At 36.2% G+C, this 19,934-nt stretch overlaps 1 protein-coding gene across 6 annotated transcripts in view; it reads right to left on the bottom strand.

Annotated features, from left to right (window-relative positions):
- LOC577161 (C-Jun-amino-terminal kinase-interacting protein 4) overlaps positions 1-18,810 on the bottom strand; it is a 67,912-nt gene extending 49,102 nt beyond the window's left edge. For 5 of the 6 annotated variants that reach the window (XM_030980978.1, XM_030980981.1, XM_030980979.1 and 2 more), the window contains exons 1-2: positions 18,277-18,810; positions 10,085-10,205 (exon numbers count right to left, since the gene is read on the bottom strand). In XM_030980978.1, coding sequence (XP_030836838.1) covers positions 10,085-10,205; positions 18,277-18,582 — 427 coding nt within the window. In that variant the 5' untranslated portion in view covers positions 18,583-18,810. The remainder of the gene's footprint in view (positions 1-10,084; positions 10,206-18,276) is intronic. The other variant, XM_030980983.1, reaches the window with a different exon arrangement.
- Between the last annotated feature and the right edge of the window lie 1,124 nt (positions 18,811-19,934).

The raw sequence follows: 19,934 nt of genomic DNA, 5'->3' as shown, positions 1-19,934 counted from the left end.
CCCGTCCAAGAGGCCCCTTTGAAGCCATCCGTGGCACCGCGCGTCCTTTGTTTCCCCTACCGTAATCCCCTTAATCCCCCTCCGAAACCGTACAGCTCCCTAGTAGCACTATGTCCTCCCTTTCCACACACAGCCCAGCCCAGTGAGCACGGCGGCTTTTGCTTTGTGGGCCCGTATTTGGGGTGAATAGTGGTGATAACTTGACAACTTCTAGCCCTCAATCAATAAATGCGCAAACATATAACACAATTTCATTTAGTTCTTTAGGAAGATAAACTTTTAGACTACCTTCCTAGCTATGTACAAATTTCGGAAATTTTCGGAAAATGTCAATAATTAGATGAGAAAAATCATGATGACGAAAACCTTTCATTCGCTCTAACTCACGATTTCCTTGGTCGATTTCGCTGGTTGAAATGGCCATGTCTTCAGTAGAGCTATCCGAGAACGGAAAAAGCATTTGATGACTAATATAAAGTTGCATTGGTCTTATGTTGTTAATTCTGTATTTTATATGTTATAGCTAAATACATCTTCACTGAACATGACTTAATTTTTCGGTGCCACGCATGGCTTCAAAGCTCGATGCTTGCATATATTTACAAAAGAGTGAATAGAGAACTTAGGGAAGCAGATGGCGTTGCGTAACATTTCGTACTATTTGGAATTCCAGAGAGGGACTGTGCATTGATATGGACAGCTGTTGATGGAAATGATGGTTGGAGAGGGTTACATTTCTTTTTGTTAAGCCAGGTTAATCTTGAATATTTTTCACTCAGAAAATTCTTTCGAGACGGTATCTCCATTCATTACAGCTTCCTGACAGAACCAAGTATTTTACAGTGCTGAATGTGAAGCATTTATATGTTGTTCATCATTATATAATTTTATAAATTTCTATTCAAACTTACAAAGGCAAAATTATACAACAGTATCATAACAAAACTACTTAAAAATATATGTCGTTATATACATTTGTGATTAACTTTGTGAGGACAATAATTTCTAATTATAATTAGTATAGGCCTGTATTTTGATCTCCAAAACACAAGGTTATTTCTCCATTCACAAAGTGAACAGACATGTTATGGCAGGACATGTGTATAGGGCTGATATGGCCAGATAATTTCACCCCCTAATCAGTTCAATTTCCCAACTAATATCCTGATTAACTCACATAATACATGTACATTATATCCCATTCATGGCTGGTTCAATGTCATCTCTGCCAGGAGCTCACATGCAAATGGTATATTTTGGGCAAAATTTCCCCCCTTTTCCTCTTTCTTGTTTTTTAGGACAAGCGTCAAAATGCTATTCCAGCTGTCACATATATTGCACACAATTGTAGGCCTACAGTGTAAAATAAAAGTATAAATGCATGTACTGTACACTACTTTTCCATGAATTTTTAAAGTCCATCATGGAAAATTGATCAGACTAGTGAATCAGGATAGAAATACACATGTAAGATTTGCTCAAATACATGCCATACTGTACATGTACATCGCAGTACTGTACCTTATTAGCAATTTATTGAAGGAATTTTTAATGAGTAATAAAACATACCAGTATTTATTTGTTCACATGTAGAAATTTTTTGAAATGTTACAAATACAATGATAGTCCGAAAAATCCTGTAGATAAATTGAAAGTTCTGAATAGTTGGCCGAATTATTTAAATATCTTTAGCTGTTTTCCATACAAAAGTACAATGCTCATGTACAATTTAAATGTACAGGTCTAAATTTCCCTTCCCCTAAAACATTGCACTTTGCTTCAACCTAATTTATGCACAAAAAACACACTCAAAATAATCTCTATGACGTACAAATTGATCATATGCATAGAGCCTATTATGCCCATTCGCAAAGCTACTCCATAATTGCAGCCGGCCCCATTCTCTTCAATTTCAATCTCTGGTGGATTTCTCAAATTCGGCCAAACAAAAAATGGGGAAAGGAGAGAGTGAAGGCATATTATGTGAAAGAATGAGAAATGTGGCAAGAAAGAGGATGCTCAGTCACGTGAGGGAGGGATCGAGAGCAAAACGTAGAATATCACCTCAGTTTACAGCCATTCCCACTGCCAGTGACCTCAGCTGCACTAAGTGCATTTACACTGCACCCCAAAATCATTGATTTTCTCACATTCCAGTGTACCATCTACCAGCAAACAACGAAAAATTAAAATTAGTGCTGTAGTCAAACGTTTAATCGTTCGGTATCCGACCGCCCATGGCGGATTCCGTTTTCAATTGGACGGTTTCGTTTTCCCGATTTTTTTTTTTTTTTTTTTTTTTTTTTTAATAATTTTTTTTTTTTTTTTTTTTTTTTTAATAATTTTTTTTTTTTTAATTTTTTTTTTTAAGTTTCGATTTATGCCCCTCCACCTGGCACTATGCCTGGCAATGTCTCCCAGCTCAGTAATCTGTGTGTTGACCAAAACTAGAACAGAATACTAGAACAACACTCCAATTTGTCTGTCATCTTGGTTTGAAAGTAATCTTTGTAATAGATCTCATCATCTCAATATGTAGTTTATAATAATAATTCATCCAACTTTTACACAAGGTTCTATCCTAGGTCCTCTACTGTTTTTAATTTACATTAATGATATTACACATTCTTCTAAAAACGACATTGTTACTATTATTTGTTACAAGTTCACAAGCACAAATCGGCCCCTTTAAATGCATCTCGCAGTTAAATGAAAGCCCTTCCCGCTTTTTCACACGGACCTGCTGCCGAGTCGGTAAAAAAAAAAAAAAAAAAAAAAAAAAAAACGATTTTTTTTTTTTTTTTTTTTTTTTTTTTTTTTTTCTTCTTTTTTTTAAATCGTTTAACCGAAAACCGTTCGGTTTTGACTGGCGGTTAAACGGAATTGGAGATATCCGTGATGTTACAGCACTAATTAAAATCCAAAAATCCACCTCTTAACTTTTTTTTTTAAATGCCTGCAAAATTTCACAGATTTTTTCAGTGTAAATGCCCCCCTCTTGAAGCTTTGGTACGATTCCATTTTTTGCTCATGTGACTCTCCTAGCTTCCGTGCTAAAGCGTGAAGGGCAGCGCCAAGTGGGGCATGCGCACTACTCACCAATAAATCGGAATGAGCAAATACCAACGTTTTTTATGGGTTTTCTCCAGTAGTGTGAATGGCAGTTCAAAAATCTATGATTTCAAGGAATGGTGTTTGGGCTGTGTAAATGAGCCTTTTTTTTTTTTACTTTTAGGTGAACACGACAGTTTCATAATGTACAAGAAGTTGGCCATTTGATTTGCATGATGCTTCATGATTTTTCACAAACAAATCTAGAATGTAGGAATGATAAAGGCTTAAATGTACAAGTGCATGTACCGGTATGTCTTGAACACGTATGCTCTGCTGTTGATGGCATAATATTGTACTAAGATTTATATTTAGTAAAATTACTATCACAGATTTACAAATTATACAGTGAATACTAATTGAATTAGAGTTCAGACAACATTAAAACACATACTGTGTGCATGTGTACATGTGCGATGGAAAATGAGCAATAAAGGAACTACTAGTGATTGGGAATTATTGCTACCGGTATTTAAAATAACTACCCTCATTATTTTTCCAATATTTCTTCTATTTTGTTATTGTTGTTGTGTTGTTGTTTTAGTTTTTAGGCATATATCATTCAATTGTGAATATTTTCATTCTCTCCTTCATAGCCTACATGTACAGTAGCTCTCACTTTGCCTTTGCCAACATGAGTAATCTTCGTTGACAAGCTGAAGTGCGGTATGATCAGAGATATACACCTGTACTGCACGTAATGTTTACAGCATCAAAGATAGATAAATCAACTAAATGGGAATCATTGCTATCTAAATTAATTACGCTCATTATCTTGCTGATATTTCTTCTATTTTATTCATTCACTCTTTGAGTTTGATAGCCTCTGACTGCACCAACGGGAGTAATCTTCAGTGACAAGGTGAAGTGTGGTATGATCTCATTTCCTCCTTGAAGGCTTTCGTCAATTCAGGGTGGCAACGTTTCATCCACATCCAATCAAAATCACCATTTTCCTCCCGATTTGAGCTTCATGAATACGATGAAAGATATCCCTCTTTGTGGCCACCGCTTTAGTCTGCATGCACAGACTCTAATCTGACACTTCAACTCACTTCCATAAGGCCTTGAGCCAAGCCTAACTCGGTCAATCTCTGGCCGTGTCATGAGTAGCTCTAAAGTACAGAGCCTGTGAAGTGCAGTAGACTGTGCAGTCTGCATCTAGTCTTGCAGTTCAGACACTCTGCCACACACCACGACTGACAAGTGTTGTGTCTGTAAACTAGCAAGGGAGCACTGGCTGGCTGTAGCATATGTGTGCATCTCCTATCCAAGGCCTTATCTAAATATAGACTCATCCCTCAACCATGTATTCTGCCCTATATCTACGAGATAGGAAAAAAAGGGAAGTCAAGCATTGTATTGTTGATTTCTATCCCTACAGTACATGTACATGTACATGTAGCTAGCCCTTACAACTACACTGGTACTTCATAAAATAAACAAAAGATACATTTTCAAAAAGCATTGCATAAATTAACACAGTTTTTTTCTTCTTCATGCATTGTATCTTATGAGTTGTGTACATGCAGCTGAAATACTTTAGTAATGGCCATAATAGTACATCAACCATACACGTATCCCCTTGAAATTGTTTAGATATTTTTTACTCCACTAGTTGTGCGGAAAATTATTTCTAATTTCAACACACAATATCTACAGTTTAAGTGTACAAATTCTATTAAAGGACAATCCAACCCTTGCAATAAAGTTCATGTGTTTGAAAGCAGAGAGATAAGATAAGCAGAAAGTTAAAAGTTTGAAATAAATTGAACCAATTATAAGAGAATTAGGGATGTTTGAGATACATGTATGAGATCAGTATAAAAATGGTCATTAAACAATTGATAACCACCAAAATCCCAGATGTTTTGATTGATGAACTGATTTTTGGAAATTACCAAAAGAATTGTGAAATAAATAAACAATACATGTACATGTATATGTACCATGGATGAACAAATATCCATCTTGCATGTACAGTAGTACATACATGTTCACATCTTCTTTTTAATAATAGAAGAAGAAAACAAAAATTCATTAGCTTTATTTCCAGAAGAGACATGAACAGCAAATAAACCATTCAGGCTTGAAATCAAGCTAGACACGTACTACTTCTACGCCAGTTCTTTCTACATATGGCCCTTCAGTCACTCCTCATTGTAATATTATGTCGCACCGAACCAGTTTCTCCCCATATGGCACCTTAATGATCTCCACTGTCACAACCATCTTCAGGTTTGGCATCAACATGACGTGCCTATAATTATGAATTGATGAGCCGTTAGGCTGGCAGTCTTTGGATAATGTAAATACATGTACAAGATGAAAGTGATGTACATGTACATACATGTACTGTAGTAGGTTTTTTCTTCTTCTGTCTCCCTTAGATTTTATATGTTGATCAACATCTACATGTATGTGTATGTAAGATTTACATTTGTTTATGTGACAAATTGAAATTTGACAATTTTTGGCATGACCACATTCTTTTTATTACTGTTCAGTGTGTGATGTTGCTATTTTATTTACAAATGGGTCCAATAAAAAAAATAAGCATGGCAACTTAAATGTACATGTACACTTACACACACTTTCGTGTATACACCTTAGGGTGTTGTAAATAAGGAAGAAAAACAATTTAAAAATAAATTCAATTACTGGTTTAAAAAAACATGTACATTAGGGGGAAGTTCTAGTATCAACTAAACATACAGTACATGTTTATAATTTCAGTTTCACGTGCACAATGGCATTATAATCAGAATATTTATCAACAAAATGTCCTTTGTTTCAAATTACATTTACGGTACATGTACATGTACATTGCATGTGCTTCAAGCAGACAAAATATACAAGATACTCATTCCATCTTTCTAGATACATGTTAACACAAGCAACTCCAAGGTTTTGGGTCCCCCCCCCCCTCTCCCTTGTACACTACTAAGTACAGTGTATAAATAAGGAACACAATTACAAGTACAATGCACATACATGTATGTAACGTCACAAGTGTCCATTTCCTTGAGATGTATATTTCGCTTGATCCAAGCAGGGTTATTATCCTCATACAACCGTCAGGCATATAAATAGCTTTATAGTCGAAAAATGTATAGCTTGGACTTTCAACATAATGAGCCAATCATTTTCTCAAAATTCTCTTGTCTAGATCTTCATACACCAGAACAACCCTGGCCATGAAGACATGGTCAATGATCTTATTTTAATGAAACTATGTCACAATCCCTTTACATCAGGTTTTTGTCCGCCATGTATTCATGACATTGAAAAACCATGCACCTAAGTACATGGTGTATATGATTACAATAACGTAACCTTGGCCTCAATGTTCAAATGCATGTCGTTGCTGTCACGTATTCATGTACCACATGAACCCATAGGGGGACAAAATGTTTATGAATGTCTGACTGAATCAGCCTGGACTCCTCAAAATTGGCACTGCTTAAATTTTCTTTCAAAGGGGAAGTCCACCCTGATATTAAGTTATGGTAATATTAATAGAAGCAGAAAATGAGAGAAACAAGTCAGTGAAAGTTTGAGCAAAACAAAAAATGATTATATATAAGAAAGTAATGAATTTTTTAAAGGTTTGATCAATTGAACACAAAAATGGCAACTCTGTGACGTATCTTGCGAGCTCCCCTCCCATTTGCCGTGTACTAATAAACAAACTTCAAAAATTTATATTTTCCCTTCAAAAGATTTTCAATGATACATTCACCCTAGATTTAATTATTGTAAATATATCTTTCAACACCCCCTGTTAAGAAATAAATCTATTCCGTCATCAATGACTATAGAATATATGAAAGTTTATGAAATATTCTATACAGTGCAAATTGGAGAGGAGCTCGCAAAGTATGCCACAGAGTTGCCAATTTGTATTTGATTTATCGTAACTTCAAAAATTCATAATTTTCTCATTTTTCATTGAATTTTGCTCAAACTTTCACTGACCTGCTTCTCTCAATTTTTCTGCTTCTATCAATACCAACATAATATCAAGGTGGACTTCCCCTTTAATTTGTACATGTTCATGTCCTGCTTACATTCTATAGACCAAGACTTTTCTGTTGGAGAGGACTTTTGCAGTCTGTGTTAAATAAAATCATTGAATTAATCTTTATAGTCTGAACATACTGTCAGGGTGCTACAAGAATTGTTTTCACCACTTGCCCTGTCGGGCAAGTGGGTTTTCAATTTACTTGCCCAAACAATATTTCCACTTGCCCAAAACTTTAAAGCGAAAAAGGACTCGAGGTTAAAGCATTTATTATCTCGTAATGATAAGTTAGTGTTTTAGATAGCAAATTAATGCACATACATGTACAGTGTAACTGTACTGAATAATAACCTAATATGTCAAAGAAAATGGTCAACAAAGGATGGTTGAAGGTTTAAAAAACGCATTTTATTGATTCTCCATAAATAATCAGATTCACATGAATCTCGGCAAGGTAGAATGGTTCAAGCAGGTTTAAGTTTTTAATATTCAGTCATGTAAAAAAGCATAATGACCCTGTTGTAAAAAATATGATACAAACATGTCATTAATGGTAGCCACATGTACCATGGTGCAACATCACATGTGTGTCTGTGCAAGCCGCTGTCATTTGGAAACGTAGGCTAATTTTCAGCTGTTAATAATTTGGGTCAACTCTTCCATCAAGAAACGTCATGTAAATAATGGGTAATCAACTATTTTAAATAAAGTACGGACATTTTTATTTCATCATTCACTGCTATAAATATCATGCCAAAATTTGTAAATTCTTACTAAATAATAATATTGAAGATATTTTACGATAAATCTCGGATAAGTATGCGAAAACTAGACTAAACAACGTCGCTAAAACCATGAAAACAAAACAACAACGGCTTATATTCTGGGGGTCTCGATACTATTATCAAAATGACTCGCTCGGTCGGATCTTGAGACCGCAGTAATAAATTGAAAACGAGACAAAAACATTCATCTGATTTATATGAGCAGAGAGTTTTAAATAATATGTTCACAATCATTAACAGTCATTATGAATAAATATCAAACATTTGACTTTTTGTACTTACTAGAAAATCCCTGTTGTTTATTCCATTCCGATTCGCACGTGTTCATTTCCCTAGAATAATGACGTCATATTTGGCGTGATTCAACCAATCGGCAATCAGAGAATAGCAAAGGCCTGTCGGTGCGGCCTGCAGAGCTAGAGAGAGAGAGCGCGAATAAGCTCGCAGCTGGTACGATCGCGCTAGCTGTCTCTAGCTAGCTCACGGCCGGTGTGGTAGGCGATTTGTTCCGGGTTCCGCGGAACAGATCGGCGCGCCGATTTGTTCCTCGGAACGAATCTACTGGATCGACTCGTTCGCAGATACGTTCGAAAGCCGCCGTTCTTATCCGACATTGGCCGAACGTTTCTGCTTATATAATCGCGTATATTTTTATTACTTGTGTCGAATAAACATGGTAAAAATAATTTTTAGCTTTATCTTGATACTTTTGTATTTATTGTTGCAATGAAAACCAATATTATTTATTTTTTGTCGGCTAGTACCAAGGGTTGAAAATTCAACAAAATATGTCGGGTTTTTCTTTTATTTCTTTTTTTTTTATTCTGCCGGACACGTCTTTTACTTGAGGAATTTTCTTTCTCTTCATTTCTTTTTTAAATTTTTTATTGGTCCTTCTTAATTATCAGCTCGACCACTCATTTCTTTTTGTGTTGACCCCGGCCCCCCCCCCCCCACCCCGCATCTCTTTCATTTAAACTAGAGTCTACATGTACATCATGCATGCAGCCCACATGCATAATTAGATTCTGTGATGATCGAAGCCCGGTAATAGGTGGTTGACGTAACACGATATCATATAAAGCAGCATTCAAACCAAATTAGAAGGCCTGATTAGAAAACACCCCGACATCTGCTTTTACAGGCAAACTAAGCCTATGGCAACAACTGCCCTTTTTGCTAGACCACCCAGTCCCCGTCGCTTCGCGACGGCGCTGTTTGTGGTCAATCATTGGCCGCAATTATCAACATATTTGAACAACGGGAATCTGCATTTCTATACAAAGTTCTCAAATTGGCAATCGTTGGCGTAGCTAATTTGGAGAAGTTTGATTGGTTGCAAAGGCCGACCAGAATAGTTCATTTTGCTTTAGGGGTGTACCATGGCGTGTATTCAATAATACGTGAGCACGCACGCTCTCCGATGAGATTCGGAACGGATCGCCTGGCCGGAACCGATCGCCTGTGACTAGCGGAACGAATCTACGAATCCGGAACAAATCGGCGGGTACATATCCAGGCGATCGGTTCCGGAGGAACCGATCGCCTGCACGGAACAAATCGCCTATGACACCGGCCGTGCGTGGAGGCGGAGCGGCATTCATGGCTTGAAGTGTCACTGTTGCATGCGCGCTGAGCTAGCTGAGCTGGCTAGCTGTCTGTGAAGTTTTTTCGAAATCGGAACGATCGCTTTTTTGCTTATGGATTTTGACGACGGGTAAGAAGTTGACGGGTGAATGGTAGAGTTCTTGGACACTAGGAAATTACTGTAAAAGTATCACTTGCCCGAATCGGGCAAGTGATAATTTGATTTACTTGCCCGACGGCTCAATTTGGTTGCCCCGGGACGTCGGGCAAGCGGGTTTGTCGCGCCCTGACTGTACATGAACATTGTACAAGTACAACTGTTTTTTTCTTTTTCAACATCTAGATTTATAGGCCTGTATTCGACTAAATATCAAATCTTACACTCGGCTTAAATGCTTGCATTCAAAATCAAGTTAACAAGTCAGTCTGAGGTCGAAATTGTTCGTTTTGGGGGATGTGATTTCAAAAAAGGGGTTTGGTATAACTGAATTAGTAGAATACCGAGCTATGGACCACAAACTTTGCTTCTATTGGAGGGTGGGTTAGTGTGTATAAATGGGTTTTGAGCAGGACTTACTCTGATCGCTGTAGTTCTTCAACTTGAGGCCGGTCTGTTTACCACTCATCTCCATTTGCTCCACTCGCGCCTGTAGGAGGCGCTTTTCTTGATCGTTAACATCCTCATACTCCAAGAATTTCTGTACAATACAAAGACAGAAGAGGAGAAGAGTAACATTATAATCTCCATGTACACTGCAGACACAAAAATGCAACATAAATTTCACTAAAAGATGATTTAAAAAAAAATAGAGACAGTTAACCTCCTTTGGTGTGAATGAAGAAATACAATGCCTACATTTAATGAGATTAAATAATTAAATACTTGCCATGGATCATCATTTAAGCACAAAATGAATGTACAGCAAATTTTGAAACCCTACAAAGTCTCCCTGAGCATGCAATTTAAAGAGATTAATTATTGGATTGAACAAGAAAGAAGAGGAACAGAACATATATAGTTCCATTGTCAGGACGTAATATCAAATTGATCTTAATTATCAAGGCTACTGTACATTCTGTACTTGTACATGTATGAATTGCTGATCCATGCATAATTTTACACGTAAATTCTAAAAGTCATCATGTAATTCATTTGATTAGAGATGTCTCTACACAACTATCATTTTGATTGACTGATCATGTAAGCATACAGTACAAATTCTTGTTTACTCAGATTACATTTTTCATTACTCAAGGCTTTGCTACACGATACACACTTAACATACATGTACATGTACATACATGTGCATTTGAAACCACAGGGATCTTCTACTTTTAATGGGAATAAATTACCAGCGTGTCAAAAAAAATACAAACATGTACTGTAACTGTACATGTACATTGTATGTAGAATAGTAGATTGTTCCAAAGTCAGAGAAGTGAAAGAGGAGTAAACAAATGAAAATTAATAAATTGACTCCTACAACATTCCTTGTTAAAGGTGGTCATGCGATTGCATTGTGAAAGAAACGATATGGAATCGATCAGAAAAGGTTGATCATCTAGCATACACACTGTACATGGTGTGTACTGCAAGGTTCTGGAATCATCAAAATGATAAGAAATTTGGCCCAGTCTTGGTAAAGTTACAAGCACTGCATACAGAAAGATGTATATGGGACTATGCGATAAATTATTATATGTATCCGGACTGGATAGATATAATAATTTAACAAATATATCAATTAGTAGGCGGTTTCCCGGCAAAATTTGTATCATCACGTATTAGTCAGAACATATTCCTTCACATGATTGGTAATAAGAGCTTCCTTTTCATTTTTTGAGAGGGGGGCGTTTCCAAAACTGGTCTATACCTTAATGTTTACCATAACATTGATTGCACAAAGTCTTGGATGTAAATCAAGGACCTACACAACTACACATACATATTTATGGTCCTTGATGAAATATATTTCAAACAACTACATACAGTAGCCATATTTGTGAATAAAAGGTCAATTAGACATTGTATATTGTACCGGTATGCCAATTGTATTGTGTCTCCTATGTCTTATTTTTCCTATGGATTGATTGTGCAAAACTAATGATAGAAAATAAAGACATTGGCCAGTTCCAATCCAATCAAAATAATGATTTGTTAAATTAATTATTTGCTTATTTTAACATCTCTAGGGATTAGTATGAGGATATAAATAAAGAGGCAGAAAGGAAAACAGATGGGGATTTTCCCATCTGCATCAATTTAGGTTTGAATAAGATATTTCTGCAGCTTCACTCCTAAATCACTTTTTTTGTTCTCATTGGCTTTTCTCCTCATTCCCCGACTGCTTTTTGTGTTATGTCATTATTACATTACAGGACTGGTAGTTGTAGTCCTTTTACTGTCATTATTCGTATAACACCAGCCAGACGTGCTCAGGGGGACTCATTAAACTGCAGATGTTACGATAATTATCAGGAATTAATAAAAGGGTGAATCCAAAATCAATCTCCCAAGCATCCCTGAGCCAGAATCCCTGGCCTGCAGGCCCCAAGAAAAACACAAGCGCCTCAAAAATGCAATTTACTCATTGCCTGCAGGGCCCAGACAAGCATTAATGATGGTTGCGCTGCATTCATGACATGTAGTTTGCAAGTTGGTGAGACGTGCTTTGTAGTGCTTTGTAATATACATACTGTACAGATTATGTTCATGTACGTTGCATCATGAGTCTCGATCATGATGCAAACTTAATGCTGTCATGAACTTGATGAAGCTGATAACCGATGGGATGAAAGACAATAATAATAATATAGAGGTGTGTCATTAACTCTCCCGATATGTTACATGTAAATGTAATACAAAGTTTTGGGAAATTTTGGAAATAGGCTGGATAGTGTGGGTGTACATTATAAGCACTAGAAAATTTAGCCTCTAAAACGCTTCTGCTTTCGAGAAAATGGAATATCAAAATTTATTGGTGCTCCCGGGAAATTTTGATAAATTTCAAATAGCACCTACAGCCATACAATGGTACATGTAGCTGCGACCATGAAAATCTCAGAATATGTAGTTGTGATATAATTTCCAAACGGGAATAGCCAATCGATCGATTTTAGTCAATAAATATTGTTTTAGAGCTAATTAATTTTTTGACCTTGAGAGGGAGCTATACAACATAAACAGTTTATTATTTACAATGAGACTCGATTTCAACCGCGACAACTATCACGGAATATTGTAAGATCGCATATGCTTCCAATATGTTCATTTGAACCAAATTCATGACCCCATACCAAAACTTTGTATTACCAAGTACAGTTCTACATGTACAGGTACATACAATGTGTCGTTCCAAATAGACCAAATAAAGGATATCCTCTTTCTTGTAAGTTTCTCATGATCATGACTACCACAATGTTTGCAATTTTCTCCCAAGCCCTGGTACATTAAGGAAGTCCCCCATTGTGATTAAGTGCCGTCAACACTAATTATAATAAACGACTTCTTTTCAGAAAAGGCAATTAGCGGAAGCATTCCGCACCCAGTCACCATGTCCTGCATGGAACCTTTAATTTTCCCATGAGGCATCATCCAGTACAAACATGTAAGGCAATTACAGCTCTGTATACATTGTAAAGGACTTACAATGTCAAGATGAAGTCCACTCTGATAATAAGTTTGTTTTAATAGATACAAGGAAAAAAATGAGAAGAACAGATCAGTGAAGGTTTGAGAAAAATCGGACAATACCGGTAAATTAAAATAAGAAAATTATGGATTTTTAAAATCCATAACTTTTCATGAAATGCTTCAAATCTGTGAGTCAAATTGGCAACGCTGTCTCTAAATTTGGTGTCACCCCCTCACATTTCATCCTTTGTTGAATACAAGAAATGTCATCAAATTCCATTTTGATAATTTAAGATATATTTTATTCATGTCTATCTCGATCATACATGTACAATGTATATTACGGATAACATGTACGTACATGTACGGTGTACATGTTCATTCATGCATTATTATATACCGGTAATACTGTATTGGTCTACGTACATGTATACCATTAACATTCAGAGAAATGGAGATTTTAGGTAATTCTGTCATTTAGATCAAATGGTGAATTGTGAGGGGATGACATCACAATTTCTGATCGCATTGCCAATTTGTCTCAAAATTCCATGATGTTGTCAGGGCTCCATGCTAACTTTTATTTTTGGAAGGGGATTCCATATTAAAGGGGAAGGGAAGCCCGACATGTATATTAAAATGCTTAAATTGTGGGGTCCGGACTTGGATTTTGGGTGGCCACATGTCCCAGGCACCTACATGTATTAGTGTCGACTGTAGTGTACATGTAGGCCCACCTGTATTTTTATTGCTATCTCAATTTCTACAAAAAGTACAATTACTGGTACCGGTAGGCACATGTTGATGTAATCTAACCATGACATTCAAGACAATGGTTCCAGAAATATGAATGAAAAATTAAGTAGGGGCTTGTACATGTACATGTATGTACACTGTTAGTGTTTCATTAAAAATTGCAACTTTAATTAATACAGCTTACACTTTATCTAATGTATTGTAAACGAGAGTCATAATTTCCAAGAATATGCTGTGAGTTGCTAAAATTTAATGTTGTGTCAGTTGTACCTCAACTTTTGTTCACAGCATGAATTATTCGCCACTTTACAAGTCTGAAATACTTGCAAATTTTGCAATTTGTTTCATGTGTACATACAACTGTACATGTATGCCAAAGCTTCTGTTTTTCAATAATTATACACATATGCACATGGACAAGAATCAGCGTCTGGTAGTGGTAGTAATACATGTAGTTGTATGGAGGCCTCCATATTTGGACAGACACACCTGCAGACTACAATGTCAATGTTCAGTTCAGTTTAGTTTCTTTTATTTCACATGAAGAAAAAATGAATAAATTAACAAAACATATCATATTTACCAAATTTATATTCATGAACAATAAAGACATCTACTCAGTATAAGTTTGAATTGCATTTACACCAGATAATGTTGAAGTAAAATGTGAAAAAATGAACTTAAAAAAAGGCATATACCGTTTGTACAGTTTAAGTTCCTCAGAAAAAAATTGACACAGTGTCATCCATAATCAGGTAGTAGTATAATAATTAAAATCAAAGAATACAGACAGAGACAAAAACAATGAAATGATATGGATGATGGATGTAAGAAGAAAAAAATAGGTTGAGAAGGCAAAGAATGGGAGTCAGAAGAAGAAGAATGAGAAGAGAGAAAAGGATAGAATGTTGAAGGTCGGGAGTCGGTGAGGGGGGGGGGGGGGTGTGTCTGTTTTGGGGGGAGTGGATGCAATCACATTATACAAACATAAACATGACCCTCCCTTCATATCAAGAATGTGACAATGTCAATTTTCTACGGCAGTATCATGATAAAGTATATGAATTAGTATTTGAATAAAAATTGAAGGCAAAGGTCCCTCAGGAGAACTGCTGTATTACAGACAACAATCTCTGTCATGTGATGAGTAGGGCTTACACATGGAAGCTCACAAACAGGATTATACACGGTAATACACGCACTCCTCATTACACGTATGACTCATTGCTTCAAGTCTAGGCTTTGCCTCAGTACTATAGCAGGCCTCAATATAGCACTACAGTTGTATATGAATTATGCATGTCCCGGGCAATAATACAGTGTTGTGACTATGGAGTGTAAAAGGGAAGGGAATTAGCTATATTTGGCAATTATTTCCTTTTTGTCCCTTTCTATTAAAAAAATGAATAATTTAAAGTACATGTAACATGGTTTTGTATACAATCACTGGAGACAGACTTTTACATATAAGGCCCGCCTTCCTGTCTTGTCTCATTTCATTAATCCCCCCTTGTTTTTTGTGTCTTCTCTGCATGTGTTATTCTCATTTTATATATTGATATTATTTTTAAACTTTTATATGTTTGTTTTCCTTTGTATATTTTTAATGAAAGTATTGAATAAAGTGAACTTGAACTTGAACCTGAACTGTTACATGTAAGTACATATACATGTACATGTAAAAAACATGTACTGTATGTAAAACTTCATTAGGCCTAAAGGTATAGACCAGTTTTGGAAACGCCCTCCTCTGAAAAAATGAAATGGAAGCTCTTATTACCAATCATGTGAAAGAATAAGTTTTGACTAATACAATTGTACGTGATGATACAAATTTTGCCTGGAAACTGCCTACTAATTGATATATTTAGTAATTTATCATATCCGGCCTGGACAGATATCGCGTAGTCCCATATACATCTTTCTGTGTACATGTACATGTACAGTGCTTATAAATTTACCAAGGCTGGGCCAAATTTCTAATCATTATGATTCCTGGGGGGTGTTTCACAAAGATCCTAAGTAGAACTTAACACTAAGTTTGACTTAAAAATTATGGACAGCTATTGGAGCCTTAAAATGAAATATACTCAAAAGCAGAAATTCAAGTATTTTAGACATTTTATAAATTCCACAACAAGAATATGAAATCTCCTTAATGATAGAAAATATGAATGATTTGAATAAACATTTTATGCCTTTCAAAAATATTTTTACCAAATATTTTCAAAGATGCTAATGGCTTTCCATAATTTTTAAGTCCAACTTAGAGTTAAGTTCTACTTAGGATCTTTGTGAAACACCCCCCAGAACCTTGCAGTACACAACAATACTTACATGTATATACATGTATGCTGGATGATCAACCTTTTCTGATCGATTCCATAACGTTTCTTTTACAATGCAATCCCATGACCAGAACTGGTCTATACCTTTAAGCTTAAGACACACTACATGTAGACGTACAGTGTATGACTGGTTGCCAATTTCTGACAACCTAAAAAACAAGGGGCGAACAATGACAAGCAGTCTTCAATAATTTATAGTGGGCAATTGGTTGCTGATGGTTTGTTAGGCAATTGCTGATCGGTTACCGAATTTTGTAAGAAAATGATTGTGGTTGACTTTTTTGCAAACGCTCAAGGAAATATTGGTGAATGGTAGTCAGTTGTTTGGCTTATGGCCAGCAAGCAACTAGTCAATGATCGGTTGTTGATGTTTTTAAAACTGTCAGAAAAATTCTATTGAGGGATGGTTATGATTTGTTGGTTATTATTAGCAATTATATATATTTTTTTGACATTGTGATGTTTATTAAAGCAGAATATAGATTTTAACATAAAAATAAAAACCACTGTCATGAAAAATAGAGAAGGGGATAGAGGGAAATGGTTTATATATTATGGAATGCTACATAGATGATGGCAAAGCTATGTAAGGATAACAGTGAGAAGCAGTACTGGTAGGTACAATGTAGTTGATCAAGAAAAAGTAAGGATTGATATTCTTAGTTTTCTTTGTTCTTTTTGTGTTTTTGCTCTTTTTCTTTATTATCATTTTCATTATCATCAATCTGTGCCTGGAAGGGCAAAAGCGAACAGTGACCCTCTGGTCTCTACAAAGGGGTTTCCCCCTACTCTTAAGGAATAGTGCAGTGGGTTCTTAACATGAATAGGTGGTGACTCTCCTCTACATGGGACCTTCATTTAGCGTCCCACCCAAAGGTTAGAGTGTTTTACACTGTAACATAGCATGCATCAAGGAAACATGGGAGGGGCACATTAACACACAATGCAGGCTTCTTCTGTCATCAATGGTAAAGACTTACCAAACTGACTAAATTTATGAACCAGCAATATGGACGTACATGTAGGACCAAAGTTCGCGCGTGACCTATTAAAGTTCGCTATCTCGAAAAATCAGTGAGATTTCACAAATCTGATATCACCAATTAAAAGAGGAACATAAAATTACCCAGAATTTAAATTTTCTTGGAATTGGGTATGAAATTGTGAAAATATTGACAAAAGACTGGCAAATTTTGCAATCTTTTGCGTCCGTTCCGAAAAATTATCAACTTACATGTACCGATAAGGGTCTGAAAATATTTAATTTGAGAGCAGATTTCCTAAAAATTGTAAGTAAAAAGTGGTACCAACTGATTGTATCATATCTTGTCAAGTTTGCAAATTATGATATTACCTTATTTTTGATGGATCGCTTTTTTTGATAAATCAACTGTAAACCCCCGTGCGTGAAGTTAGGTCTCGTTGTTTTTATGACTTTTTTTGATGCAGTGCGCACGCACGATGGGACATCAAATTTTTAGATCGCAATATCTCTGACATCCTTCGACGATGAATTTTCTATTTGAACAAATTTGTAGTAAAAAAATTTGCCGTCCATTTGGTAATAGAATAATTGAAATAAATAAATTTGTGTAGACCTAGACTAGAATATGAGAAATCATAGATCGCATATCACATTTTTTAATATGTTCTAAAATGTCCGCGAACTTTGGTCACTCCTTCATGGAGTAACAACAGGAATTTCCAAGTGTCTAAAGTTGCATTTCTTGTACTACTAGATCTAGTAGTAACTGGTTGTCAGCAGTTGCATACGTTTGGATGCTAATACTAGGTCTAGGCCTAGATCTAGTCTAGATCTATTTTGTAACATTAAATGTTTTGTAAATGAAGGGGAATGCAAAGCCTGATAATTCTGACAGGTTTAGGACTAGGAGCTCCTCTATTTCACAACAATCTACTTATTCTGCTATGAACCAAATGTTATGGAGCGCCAAGTGCAAGTCGTCATATCGAACCGGCGATTTCACGCCCATTTCAAAAATATACATTTCCATTTCAATATCCACCCACCTGTTCCGACTGTTTTCGTAGCTGTTTTTCCCGTTCATACTGTGTAATAAGCTGCTCATTATCGTCTTTAATCAATTCCAATTCCACCTCATGTTCTTGATTTTCCGTGACGGTATTTTCGAGTGTTTCCAAAACGTTGACAACAAGCGGCATCAATTCTTTGACGACGTCTTCATCGTAAGTTTTGATCATCTGCTCGAACTCGCGATAAATGCTGGCCGCAATACCCTGAACCCTCTCCGACATGACCGAGGGCCCCGTCTCGTCTCCCGTGCCATACACGGTCTCAAGCCCGTCGTCCATCATCTTGGCTTCAGCTGCTTGTTTCGACTTTTAAATGGCTAAATCGACGATTAATTCCACTAATTTCTCCACTAATGTGGTCTTCAGATCAATGGTTTCAGAAGTAAAAGTAAAGTATATTCAAAGTCTGGACCATTTAGCACAAAATTGGTGTTATTTGATGGCCATTTTGATGACTTACAAGCGCAAGAACGATGACACATCACTCGGAAAACGATCTAGCTGAAAAAAATGTTCAATCATAGGCAAAAGATGGCGCTATACCAGCAAATGACAAGACCTTTGACGGTCTTACAACATATTATTTTTTTAACCAAATTTCTACAAAGTTCACCTTTTGACATGGGGCATTTTAATTATGGAGAAGAAAGATCGAGCATGAATGTGAAAATTTAGATATATCGATGACAATTAAACACCAAATTTGCAATTCAGTGAGTGGTTTATATTTAGTATGATATTATTAAAATGTTGGTTTAATATTTTGTTTCTATCTTTATCATTTATTATCATCATTATCTAGTTAATTTATTTTTTGGATAAGAACGGGATTTCCCGAAATTAAGTTACCGATTGTTGGTTCCACCTTCATCTCTCCTCCTCTCATTAATTTTCCCAATCCTCTCTTCCCCTTCTCAAAATCTTCATCCATTTCATATCTCTTTCTTCCTTTTCTCTCTCTCTTCTCCTTTCCTTCTTTTTTCTCTTATACTCATTAATTCATCGCTTCTCTCTTCCCCTCGCGTGATCTCATACTCCTTAAATTCCCACTCATTCTTCTCTTATTCTCTATTCATTTGCTCTTTCTTCCATCCTCTTCCTCTCTCCTCTCATCCTATATTCATTTTCCCTTCCATCCTCTTTTTCTCCCTTTCCTTTTCATTTGATTTCTTCTCACCCTCCATCCAATCCTTTTTTTCATTCCATATTAATCATCCATTCATTTCACCTTTATTCTCATCCTCTTTCTGTTCGTCTCCCGTTTACTCCCTCTCATTTGCTCATCCGTCATCCATTCCCTCTTTCTTCCATCCTTTCCCTCTCATTCTATATTTCTCAACCTCCATTAATTTCCTTCTCTTCCATCCTTATTTTCCTCAAATTCATTCCCTCTGTCATCCTTCATCCACTCATTCAGTCTCGTCAATAAACCGTCATCCATTCCGTCTCTCACATTCTTTCCCCTTATCATTCCATATTTATCATCCTCCTCTCTTCTCATCCTCTTTCTGTTCCCCCTTTCCCCGTTCACTCCCTCTCATCCGTCATCCATTCCCTCTCTCTTCCGTCCTGTTCCACTCATTCTTCAACCTCCATTCATTTTCCCTCTCTTCCCATCTCTCATCCTTTTCATT

Source organism: Strongylocentrotus purpuratus, unplaced genomic scaffold (genome assembly GCF_000002235.5).
Source record: "Strongylocentrotus purpuratus isolate Spur 01 unplaced genomic scaffold, Spur_5.0 spur5_scaffold_11, whole genome shotgun sequence".
NCBI lineage: Eukaryota > Metazoa > Echinodermata > Echinoidea > Camarodonta > Strongylocentrotidae > Strongylocentrotus > Strongylocentrotus purpuratus.
This window is presented reverse-complemented; position numbering and strand designations above follow the sequence as displayed.